At 40.1% G+C, this 23197-nt stretch overlaps 3 protein-coding genes across 5 annotated transcripts; 2 read left to right on the forward strand and 1 right to left on the reverse strand.

Moving 5' to 3' along the window:
- Positions 1-1203: 1203 nt before the first annotated feature.
- On the forward strand, positions 1204-4535 carry pex11g (peroxisomal biogenesis factor 11 gamma). Its single transcript, XM_017413396.3, has 5 exons — positions 1204-1376; positions 1982-2179; positions 2317-2495; positions 3393-3461; positions 3688-4535. Exons 1-5 carry the CDS (start codon positions 1314-1316, stop codon positions 3905-3907), a joined length of 729 nt encoding a protein of 242 aa, XP_017268885.1. The 5' UTR covers positions 1204-1313; the 3' UTR covers positions 3908-4535.
- Positions 4536-6749: 2214 nt separating this feature from the next.
- Positions 6750-16742, forward strand: slc35e1 (solute carrier family 35 member E1). 3 transcript variants are annotated; one of them, XR_003039039.2, is made up of 7 exons: positions 6750-7114; positions 9599-9669; positions 11322-11459; positions 11558-11683; positions 11790-12035; positions 12993-14719; positions 15083-16742. XR_003039039.2 is itself a non-coding variant. In XM_017413296.3 (6 exons), exons 1-6 carry the CDS (start codon positions 6787-6789, stop codon positions 13218-13220), a joined length of 1137 nt encoding a protein of 378 aa, XP_017268785.1. In that variant the 5' UTR covers positions 6750-6786; the 3' UTR covers positions 13221-16742. The 3 variants fall into 3 exon arrangements, 1 of the variants encoding a protein (XP_017268785.1); XR_003039038.2 differs by having other exon boundaries at positions 12993-13274; positions 14637-16742; XM_017413296.3 differs by having other exon boundaries at positions 12993-16742.
- A 592-nt stretch (positions 16743-17334) lies between these two features.
- On the reverse strand, positions 17335-20976 carry LOC108234290 (prostaglandin E2 receptor EP4 subtype-like). Its single transcript, XM_017413351.3, has 2 exons — positions 19809-20976; positions 17335-18763 (listed from the first exon to the last, which is right to left on the reverse strand). The coding sequence occupies exons 1-2, from the start codon at positions 20697-20699 to the stop codon at positions 18437-18439; spliced, it is 1218 nt and encodes a 405-aa protein (XP_017268840.1). The 5' UTR covers positions 20700-20976; the 3' UTR covers positions 17335-18436.
- Between the last annotated feature and the right edge of the window lie 2221 nt (positions 20977-23197).

Raw genomic sequence — 23197 nt, forward strand, 5'->3', positions numbered from 1 at the left:
AATTAAACGAAATAAACATTTGAAATATATGAGTTTGTATGTAATGTATGAATATAATATACAAGTTTCACTTTTTAAATGGAATTACTGAAATCAATCTACTTTTTCATGATATTCTAATTTTATGACCAGCACCTGTACTCCTGAAACTTTTCTCCATCCTGCCTGGACTCTCTTCCTCACCTCTTTACCACACTCCCTGCTTTCCTGGACAGTCGACCCTAAATCCTTGAAGTCCTGCACCTCTGTGACCTCTGACCTTGGGCTGTAGGATTAGTTGAGATTGGCAAACCTGACCTGAGCTTAAAACTTATGAAAACAGTAATTATCATATATCTAGCAACAGTCTGGGGCATGTAAACAGTTGAATCCAAAATGGTGAAACATAGATGTTTGTTTGAGCCAACAGTGAGGTTGGGTTGCTGCTACATGTTGACAAAAGGTGAATAACATAAACAGCACTCTGCTATCCGCCTTTACTGTTGTTGATCCGCTCGTGCAGCTCATCTACTGACTGCAGCCGTCTGTGTGAGTCCACACATTGCAAATGATAGTGCCAGTTTGTCATTTCTTACCTGGCAACCCTTTCTGGCACGGCAACTACAGCAGATTCAGTGTCCACAGCCGTAACCATGTAAATTCGTTTTTGGTTTTTTGTTGTTTTTCTTGTTGAAACACTCAGGTTTCCAGAGATCGTTCTCGTGTAAACAGGGCCTGAGACCTGGGGTCAGAAAGGTTCAGTGTCATGTCGCTGTTGTCGTGTAAACGAACAGCTGAACTGCAACACAAATGTTTACAGCTTTGTGTAAACGGCCTGCATGCACCCCACCCCACACTGTAAAACAGGGATGTCCAGTCCTGGACTTCGAGGGCCACCATCCTGCACGTTTTCCTTGTTTCTCTGCTCCAACACACCTGATTTGAATCAATGGGTGATTAACAGGCTTCTGCAGAACATGAAGAGGTGATTTAACCTCTGAATCAGGTGTGTTGGAGCAGAGAAACAAGGAAAACGTGCAGGATAGTGGCCCTCCAGGACCAGGGTTGCATACCCCTGCTGTAAAAGGTGCACCCTCATTAAGACAGTTTTGGTCAAAATAGTTAAGTGCAATGTTTCGTCATTTCCTACCTGGCAACCCTGACCCTCTGGCTCTGGGCTCATCTGCTCTTGTCTGTTTTGAGTTAAGCTTCCTGTTTCAAAGTCCAGCTGAGCGCTGGTGGAATTAGGACCGCACAGTTGCAGAAATCATCGCCCTTTGATTATTTGTTTATTTTATCTTTATTTCAGCTGAGCTCTGAATGTGTAATCCAACATGCAGCAGAGTATGGAGAGTCTGGTCCAACTGCTGGAGTCCTACAGAGGCAGAGATAAAGCTGTGAGTCTCATCAGGGCTGTGAAAAAAAACACCCACTGAGGCTGGTTTTATGTTCTGTTCCACATATAGATCAATAAAAAGCTCGTGTAAACCTAGTTTAAGAATTAATTGTTTGCTCTAATCAGAATTAGGGGCAAACTTTGAAACTTTGTCTTATTATCTTTTTAATTATTACACAATTACTGACTGCTAAAATATTGTTGTTGTAGATCATCGCCACTCAGTTGCACGCATGCGTGACGCAATTAATGTTTAATTAATGTTTTTATACAAAAAGAAAAAAGCCAAAGTGTTAAAAGCTGTGTATGTAGTTGTTTTCTGTATGATTTTATCAGTTTCTCACATGGTTCTAGAGGAATTTTGGCCCACTCTTCTTTACAACGTTGCTTCAGTTCATTTGGGGTTTGCAGATATTTGTTCCTGCACAGCTCTGCTAAGGTCCCGTCACAGACCTGGTAAAAGTCATTTTAATGTCCTGATATGCGATCGTCCTCCACCTGAAAGAGGGTGGACTTGCTTTTCCCCATGACTGAAGAAGTTAAAGTTTGCTTAATGTGACATTTTCATATGTGATGCTGTTTTTGTTTGTGTGTTTGTCTGTGTAGATCAGGACGGTCTGTTATGGTTCTCAGCTTGTTGGAGGAGTTCTTACCCAGAAGGCAGAAGCGGACGTTTCCTCCCAGCGACTTGGGAAGAGTTTACTGCTGTTTTCTGCTCAGCTCAGCCACTGCAGGACGGTGCTGAGGCTGTTCGATGACCTCTCTATGCTGGCGTACTCCCACAGCTACGGCTTTGGGGCTTCGGTGCGTCAGACATTCACTTCACATGGATTAGATTGCTCTAATGAGATAGTTTGTCACAAAAACGATTTAAAGCTTTGATGAACACATCGGCTTGTTTGTTGTCCAGAAATGTCCAGCTTTAACTTTCAGTGTTTCAGGAGGAGGACGCAGGCGTTCGCTGGATATCGGTGCTGACGAATGTGGCTGACCAGCTCTACTACCCGTGCGAACACGTCGCCTGGGCCGCTGACGCTGAGCTCATCAAGGCGAGGTCTGATAAGTGGTGGCTGTTCAGCACGGTGCTGTGGGGAACCTCGCTGCTGCTGGGGATCCTCAGGTGTGAGCACGTGTCCTCAGACGTCGAGTCAGAACAGCTGACTGACAGTTCAAATGTACATAAAAGTGCTTCCTATCACTGATGTGGCGTTTACATTTCAATTAAACTCCACTAAAGCTGCCGCTTTTGTCCGTAGCGTTCATTAACATCTGTGTCTGCTGGCATATGCACTGATAGAAAATGATGACAGACGTGCTTGAAAGTCTTTAAAACATTCAAATTTTTACAGATTTCTACGTAGATAAGACCTAAAACAGAAAGTCTGCAAGAGAAATTAGGTCAGGAAATAAAAATATTGTACTCGGGTGTTCATTTTTTCAGGAAGAATGTCCAATCTAACATTGCTGTTTGTGGCAACAGAACATTTAAACACCTAAAATTAGCTTTAGATTTACAGGAAAGACAAAATTTTAAGACATCAGTCTTAAAGTCTTTAACCTTCCCTGCTGACAAAAAAAAACATGAACATTGATTATAGTGCTGATGTGTGGTTTTGTTTCTTCCCTGAAAGACTACATGAACATCAACAGCTGGCTAACTTTTGGACTCAAGATGGCCGCCTTCACTAAGTGACTTTAGCAAACACAAACGTGGCTATGACTCAGTCAGTTTTACAGATGTTCAGCTAAAACCCGGTGTAGTCGTCGAAAGTCATCCGCAAATGCTAACAGATCACGCAAGATCTGTTTGAAACTGGCGTCCAATACGAAGGGAGCGATGCACTCCTTCAAGGAAAACTAGTTTAATTACTTTATATAAAAAGGAAAATATATTTAAAAGCTAGATTCAGAAACATCTGAAGTGTTTTGTTCACTTGAGCATGAACCATTCAACAAACGCCTTTACTTTGAGTTAAAAAGTAGTTTTATTTCTGTTTGTTTGTTTTATTTTCTGCAGATCACTTCGAATTCTGGTGCTGCTGAAGAGGAAGTTGAAGAAATACGAGCGGGACGGAGGAGACAGAAGGTGTTTAGTTTGTATCTAAATATATTCCTTCAATTTAAAGTAACTCAAACAGCGGACAGCATAATCTGAGTTTGTTCTGTTTGGATCATCATTACAAAGTGCAAGAATAAGACAGGAGTTAACTAGTTTTTATAAGTGCAGTTCAATTACAATTTGTCTATTGTTTAGCAAAAAGATTCAGAGAGTTTGAGTCTTTCAGACTTATATATATATATTTCCCCTGTAGGCGCTCTCAGCTCTGCAGGCAGATGCGAGGGGAGCTGCTTTCCATCCTCAGCAGCACGGCTGACCTCAGCAACGCCGTTCACTGGATGCCGCCCGGCTTCCTTTGGGCGGGACGGTTCCCCAGCTGGCTGGTGGGCTTGCTGGGCACCATCTCCTCTCTGATTGGTTTGATTCAGATGAACGCCGGCGGCAGTGAGCAGTCAGAGTCCTCACCACAGTGAAGGAGAGATGTGCCTTTTTTGGTCAGCGCTGGAGGGATCACGAACGTTGGAAGAAATGGGATCGTTTTGGCATCACATATGGTTTGATCAAACCATCTGTGGAGATTTACTTATCTGTCTTCTTCTTCCTTTCTCGATGAATAAGAAGAACTTGTGACTAACAATCTGAACTCTTAAAAACTGACTTGACATTTCAGCTATTTGACTTGGACATGCAATACTTGATCATAGTCGTCAATGTTTTGTTCTCAAATATCTAATTTTAGAGAATGTTTTTTAATAGTGTCATTACATTTGGATAAAAATATTTACATGTCATTTCAGTACAGCAACAAATACTGTGCAAGAATCTTGTAAACACTGTTAGGCAAGCAAAATTAAACTTGTTTTTATGTTTTATAGCTTTAGAGTAGTACTGACATGTAGAATATAGGACAGAAATACCTGATTTGCTTTGTAAAACCAATACAAGCTTTAATGGGCAAGCTATAATTAAGTAAATACTAATTTATTTTTGATATATTTTGGCATCTTTATGCTTTTGATTTTCTCTGTTTTAGATGGCACAGATGAACTTTTCCTCATGGTTAATTGCACCAAAAGCTGCCTTTACACTGTAAATTTGATGTAAATGATTTAATGTTATGTAATTATATTAAAAATAAAGAAAGAAATTGAAAACTTGTCCTATTTTTTTCAATCGATATATCAACGTTTGATGAAACGGACTGTTGCCTTCAAGTGTTGCTGTGAGGAATCGTAAATTTGAACTATTCAACGCCAGAAACGGCACTTATCCATATAAGTCATTGGCACTTATAGTATTAAAGAAGACATTTTTATTTTACTTTTTAAATAATAGTTAGGCAAAATCGAATAAGTAGTTCCTAATTTATATAAGTATGTGTGCAGTGTTGGAGAACAGTACAAGGCGGGATGATTGAGGGAGTTACGGGAGTACCTGAACGCAGCATTATTACAAAGTCAACTAATAAATTAAAGCTGTCAGTCGACAATAGCAGCAAAAATATGAAAGTGGAGCGGATTTACATCACGAAGGTTCCCTTTAACCAGTGTTTTTTTGCGAGGTTTCCACATTTAGCGGGGCTGCCGTCCTGGTTATGATGACTGAAAGAAAGTTTTGTAAAAGGTTCAAATTCCTGACCACGTCGACTCATCGGCTCCCACAGGAGCAGCCGATGCATTTTTATATATAAGTTGCTTATAGAAACTTATCTCTGAACGTATACAGCCTTTTGTGTTCAGTTAAATATAAAATAAATCATATTCACTACATAATTCTTTAAGTGGAAATGTGTTATTAAATATTAATTGTGATTGTCTTTTTCAAGTATTTGGATAAACGTCCCCTTTCTGTAGTTTTTTGTTTTTATTTATTTATTTTTCTGGGCCGTTTACAGGAACCTCTTATTTTTAAAGTTCTGACCGGAAGCTGTGAGCGTCATTTATTAGTTTTCTGCCGGTGTTCTGCCGAAAAAAGCACTCCCAGTCACAGAAATCACGAGCCGCGTATCCCGGTCTTGTGAAAATCTGTTCCCCCTGTGTCGGGAGCGCGCATTGCAGCCAGAGATGTGGATGCGGCGGATCTGACCATTTTCACGGCGCTTCTGATCGATTTCTCGGTAAAAACTACTCATATAATCATGTCAATGTTGTAACCTTCAATTTAATCGGCAGCTATCAAAATAAATAAATAAATAAATAAATAAATAAACGAGGTCTTGTGTGGAGGTCTTTTTACGCTGTTTTGTGTTATTTTAAACGCGAAGAGAATCAATCTTTTTTAAACTTTTGTCTCTTAAGCCTGACAAAAAGTCAGCCAACAAACACAGGTTCCCAACACGTAGTGTGCATTTATAATTTTTCATTTCTGATACAAGAGGAGCGAAGTTAGCTGATAGCAGGGCACAAAAATAAAGACTTCCTGAAAAGATCAGAGTGTAGACTTTTTGGCAAATCCTGTTCTAATGTAAAATATGACAGATTACTGGATTAAGGAAATGTCTAGTATGCTATCACACATAATGTTTGAGAATTTGGAAACAGTTGCTTTTTATTTGCCAAAGTTATGGGGGGAGGAGAGAAGAGAATGAATATTTCAGCTGCTTGAAATAATCTGTTCCCCCTACATAAAATGGAAACAAATTAATTTACCTGCAAGTCTTTTACNTAAATCCTGTGATTTTGATAACATTTGCTCTTTATTTGCTGAAGTTAGGAGGGGGAAACAAAATATTTCAGCTGCCTGAAATAATCTGTTCCCACTACATAAAATGGAAACAAAAATAATTTACCTGCAAGTCTTTAACTGTGTTTAATCCTTTCATCATCAACAATAAATCCTGTGATTTTGATAACATTTGCTCTTTATTTGCTGAAGTTAGGAGGGGGAAACAAAATATTTCAGCTGCCTGAAATAATCTGTTCCCACTACATAAAATGGAAACAAAAATAATTTACCTGCAAGTCTTTAACTGTGTTTAATCCTTTCATCATCAACAATAAATCCTGTGATTTTGATAACATTTGCTCTTTATTTGCTGAAGTTAGGAGGGGGAAACAAAATATTTCAGCTGCCTGAAATAATCTGTTCCCACTACATAAAATGGAAACAAATTAATTTACCTGCAAATAAACAGAATTTCGCACAAGACCGGCAGCCTAGCATGCTACAAAGCCGTCGTAAATGTTCGCACATAATTATTTTCTTATGATTACTTTTAAAATTCTCAAAAAATATATTTAAATGCGCTTCACATGGCGGGGATACCTTTTTTGATACAACACCCAGGCAGCCTGCGCCCTCCCCCGGTACAACCCGGCGTTCCACCGGGTGACTCGTCACTCCGCTCTGGAAGATGGCTGCGGTGGAGCGGACCCCGGTCAGGGAAGGGATCCGAATATTTGTCCTGTGTGTGTTTTGGTACACGGTGAGCTCGGGGGGCAACGTTGTCAACAAAATCATCCTCAATGGATTCCCGTACCCGGTCACGGTCTCGCTGTTCCACATCATCTCAGTCGTCGTCTTCCTCCCGCCGCTGCTGCGGGCATGGGGAGTCCCCAAAACAGAACTGCCGAGCAGGTACTACCGGTGGTATATCCTGCCTTTGGCTTTTGGGAAATACTTCGCATCCGTGTCAGCTCACTTCAGCATATGGAAAGTGCCCGTTTCGTACGCGCACACAGGTGAGTGCAGGTGTTTTGTGGTAATTCTGGGTGTAAATGCGCGGCCAGCCGGGGCAACTTGCGTCTCGTACCGTCAGCTGATGTTAGCATCGCGGCTAACGCTAGGCAACTAAACGACACGGATATTTAAAGCTTCAGAGACGGGGTGTCCTGTAAAGTAGGCAGGCGTCAATAATTTTATATTGAACCTTTATTTCATTTTATTTCACTTTAATTTGGTTAGCGTTAGGGTACCAACTAGCAGCTGTTAGCTTGCTAGCCAACTAAATTAAAGCTCCATCACCGAATCCGGTCTGTACAGTGGCTCTATGGCAGGCCGTTGTAACATATAATCAAAACACACTCTTTATAGTTGAAGTAAGAACTTTACATGGGCATAAATGTCATATTAATTTAGGGCTAGTAATAATTTGTTATTGGGTTTTTTCCCCCTCCAGGGTGGAATGAATATACAACTTCAACGATTTTTCTTTTTAGAAACAAGTTTGAAATTATTGTATATTTTCAAATCTGTGCATACATCACCCAATAATACTTGGTGAAATGTCGCTCAGCACATTGTGGGCTGACCACATGCTTTTTGTAGCCATCTATGAGCTTTTTTTATCATAATTCTGGCTGAATATTTGACCACTTTAGAGCCCATTTGAACTGTCTGGTTTCCTGGGAAGAATTTTGCTTTTAAGCATAGTTTACAGATCTTGAGTAGGGTTGAGATTAGGGCTTTGGGAGGGCCATTCCTAAAGCTTGATGTCAGCCTGCTTTATCCATTCAGAAACTAGTTTTTGTACATTTAAGGTTATTATCATATTGGGACACTCAATTGTGTTCAAGTGGTAACCATTTAAGTTGTTGATTTGAAGTGAAGTGTAAAAATTGGGAGATAATCATGCTGATCCCTTACTTTGTCCAGTTTGTGGACCTCTGGCAGCAAAACATCCTCACAGCATGATGCAGCCACCACCATGCTTGACAGTTGGTGCAGTGTTTTTAGGTTTGAAAGCCTTGGGAGTCTAAAACTCACTTCGCTGTGGGCAGTGACGTTGGTGTTACAGAGGTTTCCACTTCATGGTAGTTTCGGGTCTTGGTGGCTCCTGAGTTCTTCCTGAACATCCTAACCAGTTTAAGTCATCTTTTAGAATACCAAAATACAATCCTAAATGTAAAAATTACATTTCAGTGTATCTGCTTTAGAAAAAAGTTGGGTAAAATTTTGTTTTCTCCATCAAGAGTCGTATGAGTTTCTCTTAAAAGTGATATTTATTTTTCAGATATGCCCGTTCTAGATAAGAAGAACGTTCTGGGTATCTGGAACTGAATGCTCAGCACACATGAATTGGAGAAGCGACATCAGTTGTCCTTGGAGGAAAGACCTTTTGAGATATCTAAAAGGCTTAGTGTCGATAAAACAAATGTCATTCTGGATCGCCTGAATGTTTATTGTGACAAGGGAGAACTGAACTGTGGATATCTGCTTTGAAGAACCCCATCGTAACTTTTAGATAATATATCTGCCTCTGCAGTGTTGCGATGAGAACTAAACTGAATTTACTAAAATGATCGCTGTTATTAATTTCTCTTTCTGATGCAACAAGGTTTAAGAACTATGTTGTCCTTGAAGCCCGGCGTGGCTGAAATATCCCGTATCTGTCACCTTCATCGCCACATAGCTGACATGTTTTGTTCATGCTTTTAGCCGCTGTTCTCATTGTAAGGATTTAAAGTTGGGTGGTTCAGTAAAGAAGTGACGTCAGCGATACTCCTTTCGCAGTTTTACAGTCCAAATATTTCATAAGACGAGTTACACAAAATAGCCTGTTTTAGGAATGAGTCAGAACGGTTTTTAATGTCATGTTTGAAAACTTTCGTCTGAACGGTGATGCTAAATGAATATCTCTTAAGGTTTCTGCCACGTTGACATATTTAGACATGGATTTCAGCCCAACTCATTGAACTGGTTTTTCCACGTAGCTCTTATTAACCAGATGAGCTCCATCAGTACAGGTTTAGTCTCTTTTGTGCTGTCATCACCCAGCATTTCTTTCGTCATGCTTCAATGGAGCGGGAGAATTAAAAAATTTTTTTTTTTTTTTAAATCAAAGCGACCTTGAACAGCAGTTTCCGGGACTCTCTGAAGCTCTGTTAAAAATCTGAAGACTCCGTTTTCAGTCTAGTTCCTGTCCAGGTGTAAAAGGACACAAAATGTTTCTATATATTTTAATGAGTTTAAATATTAAAAGAGCTAAATGAACCTGTTTTAAAAGACAAAAATAGCCCTTTTTGTGCACAAACAAGGTGAGTTTCAGATAAAAACTGACCTCTGCCGGCATTTAAACGGCGCAGCACAGTGGGGTCGTGTGAATCCCTGAGCTTGACGGAAGCATTTTTTTTAGCTCGAACGTCACCTTTTATTGTCTGTCACTGTTTGTTTCTGCTGTTTGAAAACTGACGTCGCTCCCCTTTTTGCGTCTGTCTCCTTCACAGTCAAAGCCACGATGCCGATATGGGTGGTACTGTTATCAAGAGTTATCATGAAGGAGAAGCAAACCACGAAGGTAAGTTGGTTCAACACATAAAACAAACGAGCCCGCTCTGGGACGCAGCAGCGGCGGCGCCTGGACTGCGTCTCATTACGGCCGCCGCTGACGCTGACAAGGCGTTGTGCGTGAAGGGAAGGTCAGAGAGGGAAACAAACAAAAATGGGGGAAAGTTAAAGTGATGAGGCGCATTTGTAAACGTGTCTGAGGGTTGTTTTTTTATTTTTTATTAAATCGTTTCAACATTTCTGGCTTAAACAGTTTGCAGTTTCTTTTATTTACATTTCACACACTTCTTTTTTTTTTTTTTACGGATCTGAGCAAACATTGATCTTTTCTCCCGTTCTCTGCTCTACAAATAAAATTCAAACGGCTGCAGCTCAAGTTTCTGTCATCTTTCACCCAAAGAATAAAACTAACAGGCATTTTACCTCTTATATGCTGGCCTTTTTTCATTTAACAATAAACGTCTGATTACAGCACGTGAAGCGAAACCTGACTTGGTCTCAGTATCTGTGTTCATTTATTATTAAAGACTAAGTATTTAAATCTGTGATGTCTCCTCTGAAATGCAGCTGAATTTTCAGGGGTTTTTTGAGTCAAAGGGACATTTCACAGTGGGTGTTTGCTAAACGTGTTAAGGATGCTTGTGAGTCTGACATCTTTGTGTAATGTTTACTTTCCAGTTCAGTGTTCAGACGGGATGGGTCCGCAGGCAGAGGGATGGTTTTTACTGTGTGAGAATATCCTGTTCCTGTAGTTGGGAACATTAAACTGCATGAAGCAATTTACTAAATAAGCACAAACATAACTCTGATCAGGTTTTATTGACTCACCTGTACTACTTTCTCTTTTTCCCCTGGTCTCATATACAGGATGTATAGGACAACCCTCCCAGTTTAACAGCGCAGAGAACCATCCTAAAAAACATTTGTGAAATTTTCCTTTTAAGTGCTAAAAATCGTCAATTTTTAAACTTATTTCTCCTACTGTAAAGCTTTGAGTGTACATGTTGCAGAACAACATATATATTTGGGTTTTTATTTCATTTTGTTACATGTTTGTTTCGACAAACTTAAACTTTCCGACTCAAAGTTCCTGCTTTCTTGCACAAAACCTGTTTAATCACCAGTCAGCTAATTAAAAGAGCGATTTTAAAATGTCTCAACCAGTGCAGGTGGGTTAACAGCTATGTGCGTAATATTTAGTTTGTGTTTTGTTTTTTAGGTTTCTGTAATTTTCATTGATGTAAAACAACTAAGCTGCACATTAAAGCTTAGGGAGAGCAGGTTTTTGGTGCCATGTTTCCTCTGTCTCACAGGACGGGAACTCACAAAAACTGCAGGTCGTTTCTCACAATCCAGCCTTAGAAAGTGCAAAGAAAAATGAAATCTGTAGAAGATGGTTTCAGCTCAGGAGGTGCTGTCCCACGTGGACGTAGACTAAAGGCAAATTTTCCGCATTTCCTCCTCATCTTCCAAATCTCCTCATTTATAGCTGCGTGTATTTGTAATCTGTAAAGATTTCTGCAGATATTAAGTTTTGTCCACTTCATTCAGGATTGCATGTTATGCTATTAGTATTTTTTTTGGTTTCAAAGAGAAATCAAACCAGATTATTAAAGAGGTTTGTATTTGTTTCTCCTAACTCTGCCTTCTCTCTCGCTGCAGGTGTACGTATCGCTCATCCCCATCATTGGAGGAGTGCTGCTGGCCACCGTCACCGAGCTTTCCTTTGATGTTTCGGGGTTAATCAGCGCTCTCGCTGCCACGCTCTGCTTCTCCCTGCAGAACATCTTTTCCAAAAAGGTGAACTATCTGCGCGCCGTGGGTTTGCACGTCATTAACTCTTCTTTCCGGTGAATTCTCTGTGACAACTATTAACACAAGTTTTTTTCTTTTTAAAGATGTTGCGTGACACGAGTGTGCACCACCTGAGGCTTCTCAACATCCTGGGCTTTAATGCTGTGATTTTCATGCTGCCCACCTGGGTTCTGGTGGATCTCTCCGTGTTTCTTGTGAACGGAGACCTGGTGTGTAATGATGTCTGATCACAGTTGTAGCAGCTGCCGCCGGCGCACATGGCGCTCACCTGACGTGGTTCCTAATCATGATCTGTATCCAACACCTCTATTTCAGTCAGACGTTTCGGGATGGACGGGTACCTTTTTCCTCCTCCTCATCAGCGGCTTCTGCAATTTTGCGCAGAACGTCATCGCCTTCAGTATTCTCAACCTCGTCAGCCCGCTCAGCTACGCCGTCGCCAACGCCACCAAGAGGATCATGGTCATCAGCATATCGTTGTTCATGCTGCGCAACCCCGTCACCATGACTAACGTCCTGGGCATGATGACCGCCATCGTCGGGGTCTTCCTTTACAACAAGGTGAGTCACCTCGGCTACTGAAGGAGATGGAGAGAAATCGAGAGCTTGTAATAAAATTAACCATTAGTTTGTCACATTAAAGAAGGATGTGTTAGTGACCACTCAGCTGAAATAAATTATTTAAAAAGGCATTAGGTTAAATAAATATATCTACTATTCAGATTTTGGCCTGAAAGCAGATTAAAACACATAAATGTGTTAATGCAAATCTAAGAATTTGCTTTAGTCAGCTCAAATGTAAATTCTATCAACTCTTAAGTATTTAAATATTCTTAACTCAGTAAAGCTCCAGGTTCAAAACTTGAACAAAGAAGACTTTGTTAAATAAATACTGTTAGTTTTCTCTTTTGCACTACTTCTGTGTTTGTATATCCAAATAATTTAAATCGTTAAGACACGGATTAGAAATTCTGTCAATGATTTTTGAAATCCTGCAGGTCGTTTAACACAAATACAATGTCTTCACCTCTTATTTTTATGCAGTAAACACTTTTTATTAATTTTTAAAGTCAACATAAAAATGACAGAAGACATCCAGGACTGTCTGAGAGGTTCTGGTACTTTGAAGCCAGTTAATACGACCACATTTCTCTTTAAGACAACCGGAGTCTAGCAAAATCGTGTTTAATTCAAATAAAGTAATCCAAGCTGAATAATACTGTATCTTCTTTATCTTGGATGCTGTTAAAAGTCTTGATGAATAACATTTATTCTCATTCTGTCAGATTTTATTGACATTAACCCCTGTAGCTTCAGATTAACTTTTGATGGCATGAAAGCTAATCAGCCTTGGCAAACACAAACATGGCCGTAACACAGTCCATTTTACAGATATTAAGTTCAAATCTGGTTTGGTAGTAGCTGAGAGTCATCCCCGAACATGCACAGAGATCTTTGTTTAAAACTTCGCCATGCAAGGCAGCGGGTGATGTGCATTCCTTCCTTCTCTGCCGTCAGGCCAAGTACGACGCCAACAGGGAGAAGAAGCTGCTGCCGAGCAGCAAGCAGGACCTGATGTCCTTCGACAACCCGATGCTGGAGAAGACCCATTCCAACGGGTCGGTGCCTTTCTCCCACGGCCCAGACCAGCAGCACGGGTGGAACCACGTGCTGACCGACCACTTCCAGTACAGCCGGCAGGCCTACACGACAAACCACACCAGCAACCAGCAGTATGTGGTCTAACGGAGGGCTCGGACCTCTAACTGGGTCGCGTGCGCTTTATACTTGAGACTGAAGGCAAGTCCTGTTGGTCAGATGAGATGAGCAGGCTGTGAAAGGGCCAGAGATGCTCCTCATCTTCTAAACCTCACATTTTGACGGCCCCGCTGTTTCATGTTTTGTTTTCAGTGACTCGAAGGAAAGCCATCAGCCACTTCCAGTTAGATTAAACTTTGTTATCCAGAGAAGGTTGTTTTGTTTGATTGCTTGGAATAGTTTAAGTTTGTCTTTTTTTTTTTTAAAGAAATCATCTTTACCAATTTAATAATACCAGAAGTCTTTCTTGTCACATTTGTAACAAACTAAAACTGTAATCTTTTTGGCGTTTTTATGTTTGGGATGATCATTTTTCTTCATGAGGCACTCGTTTTGTTGTGAGAAGAAGCAAATCGGCTTCAGTAAATAAATCTTTCAGCTCGAGCCAGATTCAGGGGCTTTATTTATATCAAAAAAATTAATAAGAGCTTTGATTCACAGTCGTGTTTTAAGATTAAAGGCATATTCATCATGCTGGTTATTTTGTGTTATTTCACATGAGCTCTGCCTGCCGTTAGGATCTAATTACTGCAGAAAACCATGTGTTGCTCTACAAGTTTAGGGAAGGAGTTTTCGTTCTCTGCGGCAGCGACACATACGCGCAGCGTTTTAGTTGCCCAGCTTTAATCCCGTCTTCCAAAAATGTTGCTTTTCTCTCGCGGTCCTTTGGGTGCTTCTGGCAAAAGCATCGCTCTTGAACCAGGTGCCGTTTGCAGTTTAACGCTCACAAGTTGTCATTTCCTGATCAGATTTTTATGAATCTTTGTAATCAGGGTGTTCTTTGTTCAGCGTCTTCGACGGATTGCACATAAACACGCGTTTAGGAACGACTTAAAGAAAGAAGCTGATGTTTGTTTTGTGATTTTTGAGCTGAGGGGCGTATCGTTCAGTCGTGTTTTTAATCCTTGTTTGCTGTCATCGAGTTCAGTTTATTCAGGCTGAAGCATCAACCGACTGAAGTACAGGAAATTAGAAACGTATTTTTTTATTTCATACCGGTGTAACTTTGATTGTTTGCACCATAAATAAAGAATTAATGTCTTCAGCTCTTAAGTTTGCAAATCAAACATTGAAGTTTCCATCAACTTCAGTTTTTTTAGCTTTGTTCTGATTAGCAAAAGTTAGTTCAGTGCCTTTGTGAGTGTTTTTATGCTTTTAGAGACTGTTTGGGTTGAGAGATAGGAGCTGCAGATTTAATTAGACTTCTTTAAGCTAATATCTACACTCACTGTCGTCAGGTGGAACACAAAAAAGTGCCTGATGAAGAAAAATGTCCAATTGAAAACGAATCCTGACGCTGAGTCTGGACGAAGCCGGTTAATTTTGTTCTTTTTTTGTTTTTAGCGCCCCGTGGGTGGATTTTTTTGAAAACACAAAGTGTTTACAGCTTCGACTCAAGAGCGAGACCGGTCGAGTTGTTCAGAAAGGTCAGTGACCTCTTACAGAGCTGTCCCTTTTTTCTTCTTTATCCCCCAATAAAACTGAGGTGTTATATTACGTTTTATGAAAATATTCGTGTAAAAGTTGAATTTCTGATTAGAGTTTCCATAATGTCCCTGTCATCTTGGTCTCAACAACTTATCTGTGTGGATATCTTTGTTAGACAAGTCAAATTTGAATATTTCATTTTCATGTTTAGGCTGAAAGAAATTAGTTATAATGATGCATTTTTTTCTTTTCGTCATTGTTTTTTTATGTATTTATAGATCGCAGAGTTAGATTTTCAAACATTTTCTTTAAAGCCTGATTTAAAGCTGCTTTGATTAGTTTTTTTTTCTTTTGAATCTAAGGCCCGTGTCAAGTTTGCACATCCTTAAACAACAGAACGTGTTTCGCTCATGGCGAGCGTCTAATAAGTGACCTCTGTTCTGTCGGCGGACGGACTGGATTTGAAATGAGCCGTGCATGAAATCAGAGCTTTGATTTGTGCAATTAAAGACAAAACTGTATTATCTTCACCGTCCTTATTGATTGTAGTGTTTATACAATAGATAATTATTTTATTTTTACTGTTTGAGGTACTACTTTAGGAAACAAACTTGCAGAATTTGTTGTGTTGCTCGTCGTGCTTCCTCTGATTCTCACCCTCTTTAGTATTCAGCACACATTGTAGCCTCTGAGTTTCTTTTTAACTGTTTGAACCTTTTCTGTAAGGTGCAGCGTTGTTAAATTATAACGCCGAGGCTTTAAAACACTTTTAAATTCAACAGAATTGACCTGAGACCCGAGAAGTGTCTCAGTGATTTTACTCTGCGTGGAAACAAAGTAAAACGGTGGGAATTTGCTCGTTTTACGGTCATGTTGAAACACCTGTGGGAAGCTTTAAGCTTCAACAACAGCTAAAAAATAATTTAGAAGACTGTTTTTTATAAATATAGAGGTGTTTTTGTTGATTTCAGGCTGTCATAAACTCCAGTTTATTCAAAACTGATAAAAAAGGGGGGTTTGCAGCACAAATATATTCATAAAAAAACAACACAAGATGAGTTTAAATCTCTGTATTTCTAAGAGTTTATTATGTTTGAATTTATTCATTGGATTCTGCTGCGAAACCCTCGGAGCCTTAAATTGCTGTAACGTGCTCAGAGGAGAGGAAAAGCGGATAAAATAAAAATGTGTTTTTGCTGCTTCATCAAACTGCTTGATCTCATCGCTGCACATCTTCCCAGATCTGAATTCATCTGTCAGGAAAACAAAAACACTGCAGACGACTTTGAAACAACTATTTTATTTAACATTAACCTTCTACGGTTTTGTTATTTTCTGGGAGGAATAGTTTCGTTAAAGTCCAGGGAGGTTTTCACCATTTAAAAAGACTAAATGCTTTTTTTTGAAAAGATGATTTTAAGGTAAAAATACAGCTGCTGTGATTATATCTGAAATTATAAATCATTCACAGATGAAACTAAATCTGCAGTCATCCTTGTAGATGTAGCAGTGTGTGTCAACCTTTCCCACCGTTTGAAATAAATGAAAATGGTCTCATAAACTGATTTATCCTCCTGTTCTGCTGATGTGTTTAGATGTTCTGTTATTCTTCACGTTTTAGTCCTTTTCAAGCCGGTGCGCCGCAGGATGGAGGCCTTGAGCCGTAATATTCCTTTTCAGTGTCAGTTTTTGTCTCTCTGTACAGTGAAGAAAATGTAAAAACTAAAACGAAGAAGAAAAACCAGTCAACTCTGTAAAGCTTTTCACAAGATGATGAAGAGTGTAAAGAGGGAAGAATTGTTTGTAAAATTTGTAAAATTATTATTTTTGTGTCTTCAATGGTTCTTGAAACACATTTTTTACTTAAACTATGTTTATAGATTTTTATTTATGGTGTCCAGGTACAAAAAAAAAGAAAACCATGTTGTGCACAGGTGCAGCTGTGCACTCAGTCTTGTCTGCTTGGGTTTAGTAGATATTTTTTTAAATGTCGGGGAAATAAAGGCATTATGGGATACTGAGCATGTTGAGTTTCCTCTTTTGATTGTTGGGTTTTGTAAAAAAAAAGACTACTCCCTGAACACCTGTAGATGAGTACAGACTCAAGATAATATTTGCAGTGAACTCCAGGTGAAAACAAAATAAAAGCAAAAGTCATGAGAAGCAAATTTAGGATTGTTTGGATGTTTTACCTCTATTTTATGTTCATATAGTCTTTAAAGTGCTTATAAAGACTTTGAGCCATTCTTTGAACTGATTATACAGACCTTAAAACTATCTTCAAACTGCAAATATGTAGATTTCGAAACAGACTTTGTTTTATATATACATACATACACACACACATATATATATATATATATATATATATATATATAGATATGTGAATATGTATGTATATATGAGAACATGATCGTGCAAACCGTTCAGAACCACATGGTTTGATGTTTTTTATTTGGAGCCAAAAGCCTTTGAAAAAAGCCCAAACAGGCTGTTTTTGGTCATTCTTTTTTTGCCCTTTTTGACTTTTCCTCTCTATTTTATCAGCAGAAGGTTGTTTTAAATTTTTTTTTGGTGTTTTTTCTTCCTTTCTTTAAAAATGTGATGACAGGAACAGCCGCCTGCAGAGTTTCTGCTGTGGATTTTGAAAACAAACCGAACAGAAGTTCCTGTAGATGGAGCTCTGAATGTTTTTGGAAGGGATGATGGCCGTCTCAGTTTTTCCGGACTCGTCCTGAACTGTTGACACCGCAGCGTTTTTAGTGTTTCTGCAGATGTGAATGTTTAGATGCAACAAGCTGGGAGATATTTAAAGACCTCCTGCAGCTTAAAAACCTTTAAAACGTGACGGTACTCAGAAAGGAAAGCGCTAATTTCATAACTTACATTTTTATGAACTGCTGCTGCACAAACTAATGAGTTGAATTCGGTTTAATGCCTACAAAGATTTGAGATGGTATGCTGTTTGTTTCTCAGACAGGAACTACAGGAGGCACACTCCGATTTACTTTAAATATGAATCTTCAATACAAACAAGCATCAGCAGCGTGTTTTTTATCAGTGCATCATAAAATTCTTTATTCTATATGAGTCTTTTAGTGCAAAAAAATGAAATAAAATCAAAAGTTAAATGCTTCTACCTTAGAAAAACATTACAACGTGAGTGTCCGTTTTTTTAAAGACAAGTATTCTTTAATATAAAAAAATTGTTAGAAAAATAAATAAATATTTCATGTGTCCAGGTTCTTCAGAGGCTAAAATAGAAAATGTTTGGGTGAATTTGTAGAAACTCCTAGAAGGCTTTAAAAGAAATAAAACTTTATATCCGAAGGAGTGTTTCAGGGAAACACTGTTAGTGTTCATAATAAACAAACTGCACATCTGTCTGCAGGAGCTGCAGCTGACCTGGTGCATCGAAAGTGCGATTTTCAGACATGACCGATGAAATTTGCCAAAAACCAGCGGCACAAATGCCAAAACAACACAAAGAGTGTAAGCCTCCGTCATGTGTGGTTATTACATTCCAGCAACATCAGATTTAAATAATCTCATCTCTACATGTGCAACAATCAGACCTGTCCTCCTCGTTCATTTAATAAATAATCTTACAGCATCACTGAGGGTTCTGTTCAGCTGTGGGTCTCCGTCTGTCCGCCTCACAGGAGCTGCTTCCCTGCAGCCGTTTGCAGCGAACATTTCATTCAGTCCGCAGAGCTTTAAGTCTGCCGGCAGCTCTCTGTGTCGCAGGGAGTGAATTTGACAGAGGCAGGCAGCTGAGTGATGATGTTTGCGTTGCACATCAGCTGGGCGAACACGTGCTCATCCCTCATCATATCAGAGAACAACAGATCGCTCTGCGGCGAAGGCGGGGAAGAGACGCGGCTGCTGCTGCGTTTCCTGGACAGACTGAGCAAGCGTTTGAAGAGGGACCTCCTGAGGAGGATGTAGATCCATGGGTCCAGGATGGGGTTCATGGACGCGGCCCGGATGGCAGTCAGGTCTGCTTTGGGGTCATACTGGAAGTGGTTGGCAAAAATACGCACCTGAAACAGATTAACACGTAAGCTCAGTGGTGTTTTACAGCACCAGCAACATGTTCTGTTTTATATGTTTTAAAGGTTTTCCAACCAGATGGTTGACTTTCGTTAAACATTTAAAAAGTTATCATTGTTCTAAAGATTTTGTTGTTCTTATTATTGGTAAAAATCATCAGTATTGCTAATGTTCAGTAATATTATCAACAACCAAGTTATTAACTGAATGAAGAAACATAGTAAATATAGTAGAACATAGTAAATATATCAAATGTTGAAACAGAGAAATTGCACACATATATATGTGCAATTTCAGAAGGATGTTCCTCAGTGGAACTTTAGTAAAACTTTAAATATACCATGACTTATATTTAATAATATCTAAAGATTTCAGAAACTGGAGAAATCTCTAGATGCTCGTGATCTTCAGGCCCTGAAGCAGCACTGCATTAAAAACAGGCCTGGTTCTGTTCTGGACATTAGCTCAGGAACATTTCTACAAATCATTGTTTGTAAACACAGTTCATCGTGCCACAGATGCTGCTTAAAGCTCTATCAGGCAAAACAGAAGCCAGATGTGAACACCATCCAGAAACGCTGCCATATTCTTTGAACCAAAGCTCATTTCAAACGGACTGAGGCAAAGAGGAGAACTGTTCTGTGGTCAGACAATCTAAATTTGAAATTCTTTTTAATCCTCCATCCATCCTCTTATCAGCGCACAGCTCAAAAGCCTGGCTCTCTGATGGTATGGGGGTGCATTAGTGCCTCTGGAATGGGCAGCTTACACATCTGGAAAGGCACCATCAACACCTCTCAGTATCGACAGGTTTTAAAGCAACATATGCTTAAAGTTACCATCTAATCCAAATGTGATTTTAGATCAGAAGATGCAAAGTAGGTAAAAAAGTGTAATTCCTGACGTATTTAATGTTTTTATTGATGTATGCTCACTTGCCTAACATTCAAAAATCATCCCTTCATTGTGCGTCATCCGTTGGCGCGTCTGTTCCTGGTGGGAAAACCAAGAAGCTGTGTTTATCCAATTACTCACCACTAACGGGGCGGAACAGGCCAGAACCACCGCGGAGGTCATCACCAGCACCGCGATCATCTGCGTCTCTGCGGCCGAGGACAGCGCCCTCCACCTCTCGCGGACGCTGGCCGTGGTCACGCGCCTCTGCACGGTCCTGCGGCGCATGAGCAGCAGCGCTCCGCACACCGCCAGGTTCAGCACGATGGTGCCCAGGATGAGCAGCAGGCTCACGGCGCCGTACAGCAGGGTGTAGGGGGTCCTCCAGTCGATGAAGCACCAGGTTTCGGACCACTGCAGCTCGCTCCTGGCTATGCCCATCATGGGGAGGCAGCAGAAGAAAATGTGGCTGATGTAGATGAAGAGAAGGAACTTCCGCGCGAAACAGCGGTCCACCCCCCAGCCCTGGTAGGTGTAGGGGCAGCAGATGGCCAGGTAGCGCTCTGCGGCCATGGTGCAGATGATGCTCAGGCCGGTCAAGCCGAAAAACAGCAACACGAAGGAGTGAAACTCGCACACGCACGGGTTTCTCAGCACCTGCTTGTCCAAATAATCGGCTATGGTGAGCGGGCTCGCCAAGCAGGTGCCCAGCAGGTCCGTCACCGCCAGACCGCACACCAGCGAGTAAAACGCGGAGGATTTCCTCTGCTGTCGCGACACTGAAAGGACGATTATTGCGATCAGATTCCCAATGGCTCCACCAGCGAACATAAAGATGGGCAAAGCGATCTCTGTCGAGTTGGTGGAGACAGACCCGTGCGTAAAGTTCGGGTTCTCCATCGCCAAATTCACCCACAAACTGGCGTCTGTTATTTCCTGCGGTCTGTAGTGGAGCTGGGAGCGCATTTCCTCTTTAACCCCCTGCAACAGATGATAAGGAGTCGACAAGAGAGAGTTCTGTGGTAGTCTCATCCCCTCTGCTTTCCAGTAATCCGCAAATTAAGCAGACTTGGACGCACACAGCTGTGGGCTGAGAGGGGGCTGTCTTTAATAAGGGCGCAGCCTGACAGGCCTGAAGGATGAGATGGAACCTCTTAAAGGGGGGAAATAGTTTGTCCACTCCAGATGTCTTCTGGAAACACCAGAAGTTCAACCTAACAGATGAGGAACGAGACAACCGTAGAGGTCCCAGCCATGTTTTTAAATCACTTTATTTTTCTGTTTAAAGGAGGATGAAGTCGTTGCAAAAAAACGCATTTGAAACAATTCTTTGACAGTTCTGAGAAAACTAGTCTTTCTCTCTTTTTTTATATTATGGAAGGGAGAACGAGGAAAACTTTACACATTTTATGAAATTTGATCAAAACTTTACTCAGGTCTCATGGAAGGGATTCCACTGTAGGAATTAAAGATTAAAGAAGAAAATATAAATATACAGAAAGGTGGCTTAGGACAGAATAAAAACTACTTTAAAAACGAACAAGCTGCAGATTTTTCTACACGAAACGACCAACCAAGAATGTGAGAGAACCAGAAGTGATTTGCAGAAAGAATGACCATAACTCCTTCAGATCTACTCTGAATAACTCTTAATGTTCTCTACTTGAGAACAAAATGAGTTAATAGAGAAAACCCACATGCTGCTGTGAGTTGTTTGTATTGAAACAATTCAAAATAATTTACACGCCCAGCTTCCAGAGAACTTCCAATGAATAATTCCTTTTGATATAACTTTGAATATCTGCTGTCAAACTAGGACTTAATTAAATTATTTTGGTTCAAGTGCAGACGTTTGTTTAAGTGACAGCCCATTCACCAGAAGCTTTAACTCCTCATCTGAGCTGATTATTATTTACTGGAAATGTCACCATCTAAGACCGAATGCAGAATAAGTCATTGGAGTTTATCTCTTCAATTATTTCCAAATAACTCTGGTGGAGTTTGGAATTTTATCTGGAATCCTGACTCAGAAACCCTGTAGACTTACTTTTAAAAGTCTCAAAAGTCCAATTAAATAAATGTTTTGTTTTTGTTCTTTTCTTTAGCGTTGATCTGAAATGATGAAACAAAGATTGTGACGTGAATTTGAAAGTGTTTCCATCGGTAATGTCCCAGTGCTTGGCTGTTTTCGATCCTTTCTCCATGGCAAACGCGTGTTCCCAGAGTGTACCTTTGTCCCGAACAGAGATGACTGTAAATGTTTGGTTTGGGGAACAACAGATGGGGACATATGGGACGTCAGTGCGCTTCTCCGACTCTGACTCTGCAGCCGTCGCACATTCGTTACAGCGCTGACTTGTGTTTACACCACGGAGCAGCAAAGAGGGGTTCCTGTCTGCAGCCGACCTTAAAAGACAAAACAAAACACCTCTCTGAGAGATGAAGCACTGCTTCTCGTTTCGGCTACAGAAAAAAAAAACAAAAAACAACGAAACAAAAGGAGCTTGGCACGCTGTAAACACCAAAGCGATGCCAGGGCTGGGAAACTCCAAACTTACTGGAATGTCCTTCTGTTCACCATTAATCATGGGATGTTCAAGTCCTCTCCGCGTATAGTTTACAGTGGTTTTGAATGTTTAAAGCATTTAGTGCACTTTAAGTGTATTAGTTGTCTGTGGTCCCGAGCTATAAAACTGCCCTGCTGTGTAAATAATCTGCCCAAATAATGTCACAGCCTCCCTACAAGGTGAATATAAAGGTATAAAAATATCTCTACCATTATATGAGTAATAAGGTTGCACTTAAAGTCCTCCAGTGTTCTGAGAACAAACACAGACCGACAGCCTCATTATTTACCTAATGTGAAACCCAGCGTGGTGACATCAGCTTAGTCGTCTTTCCACAGTGACGACAACATTGCAGCTCTGTTATAAACACAGCTTTTATGCAACATTTCATGATCAACTTCTGCTTTTAGTTGCACCCCAATTTAAAAAAAGGGACATTGTGTACAATGTAAATAAAAGCAGAATGCAATAACACCTAAATCTTATAAACCTGTATTTTATTCACAGTGGAACAGAGTGAAAGTATCAAATGTTTAAACAACAAAATTATACAAATTTGATGAAAAATTAGGTAATTTTAAATTTTATGGCAGCAACATATCTAAAAAAAAGTTGAGATGGAGGCAACAAAAGGCTGTAAAATGAAGTGGTACAAATGAGGAGCATTTTGCAACTAATTAGGTTGATTGGGAACATTTTCCTCTAAAACTGCAGCAGCTGCTCTCCTCAGTTCCTGGACGTTTACAGACTGTTGTTAAAAGGAAGATGCTTCACAGTTATAAATTTATCAGGGCTGTATTTATGTACCCCCATCTCAACTTTCTGAGATGAGTTGCTGCCATTAAATTCAAAATTACTTCATTTTTTCCCCTTAAAGTGGTTCAGTTTCTTAGCTTAAACCTTTGATGTATTTACTATGTTCCATTGTTAATAAAATGTGTTTATATGTTTGAAAATCATTTT

This window comes from Kryptolebias marmoratus, linkage group LG24 (genome assembly GCF_001649575.2).
Source record: "Kryptolebias marmoratus isolate JLee-2015 linkage group LG24, ASM164957v2, whole genome shotgun sequence".
In the NCBI taxonomy this organism is placed as follows: domain Eukaryota; kingdom Metazoa; phylum Chordata; class Actinopteri; order Cyprinodontiformes; family Rivulidae; genus Kryptolebias; species Kryptolebias marmoratus.

Excerpts from the sequence above, each read along its gene's own strand:
- LOC108234290 (XM_017413351.3), bottom strand. The coding sequence starts at position 20,699 with ATGAGACTACCACAGAACTCTCTCTTGTCGACTCCTTATCATCTGTTG. Across the intron at positions 18,764-19,808 it reads CCTGTTCCGCCCCGTTAGTG|GTGCGTATTTTTGCCAACCA; the intron begins GTGAGTAATTGG and ends AATCTGTTTCAG.
- pex11g (XM_017413396.3), top strand. The coding sequence starts at position 1,314 with ATGCAGCAGAGTATGGAGAGTCTGGTCCAACTGCTGGAGTCCTACAGA. Across the intron at positions 2,180-2,316 it reads GCTACGGCTTTGGGGCTTCG|GAGGAGGACGCAGGCGTTCG; the intron begins GTGCGTCAGACA and ends TCAGTGTTTCAG. Across the intron at positions 2,496-3,392 it reads CTGCTGCTGGGGATCCTCAG|ATCACTTCGAATTCTGGTGC; the intron begins GTGTGAGCACGT and ends TATTTTCTGCAG.
- slc35e1 (XM_017413296.3), top strand. The coding sequence starts at position 6,787 with ATGGCTGCGGTGGAGCGGACCCCGGTCAGGGAAGGGATCCGAATATTT. Across the intron at positions 7,115-9,598 it reads CGTTTCGTACGCGCACACAG|TCAAAGCCACGATGCCGATA; the intron begins GTGAGTGCAGGT and ends TCTCCTTCACAG. Across the intron at positions 9,670-11,321 it reads AGGAGAAGCAAACCACGAAG|GTGTACGTATCGCTCATCCC; the intron begins GTAAGTTGGTTC and ends CTCTCGCTGCAG.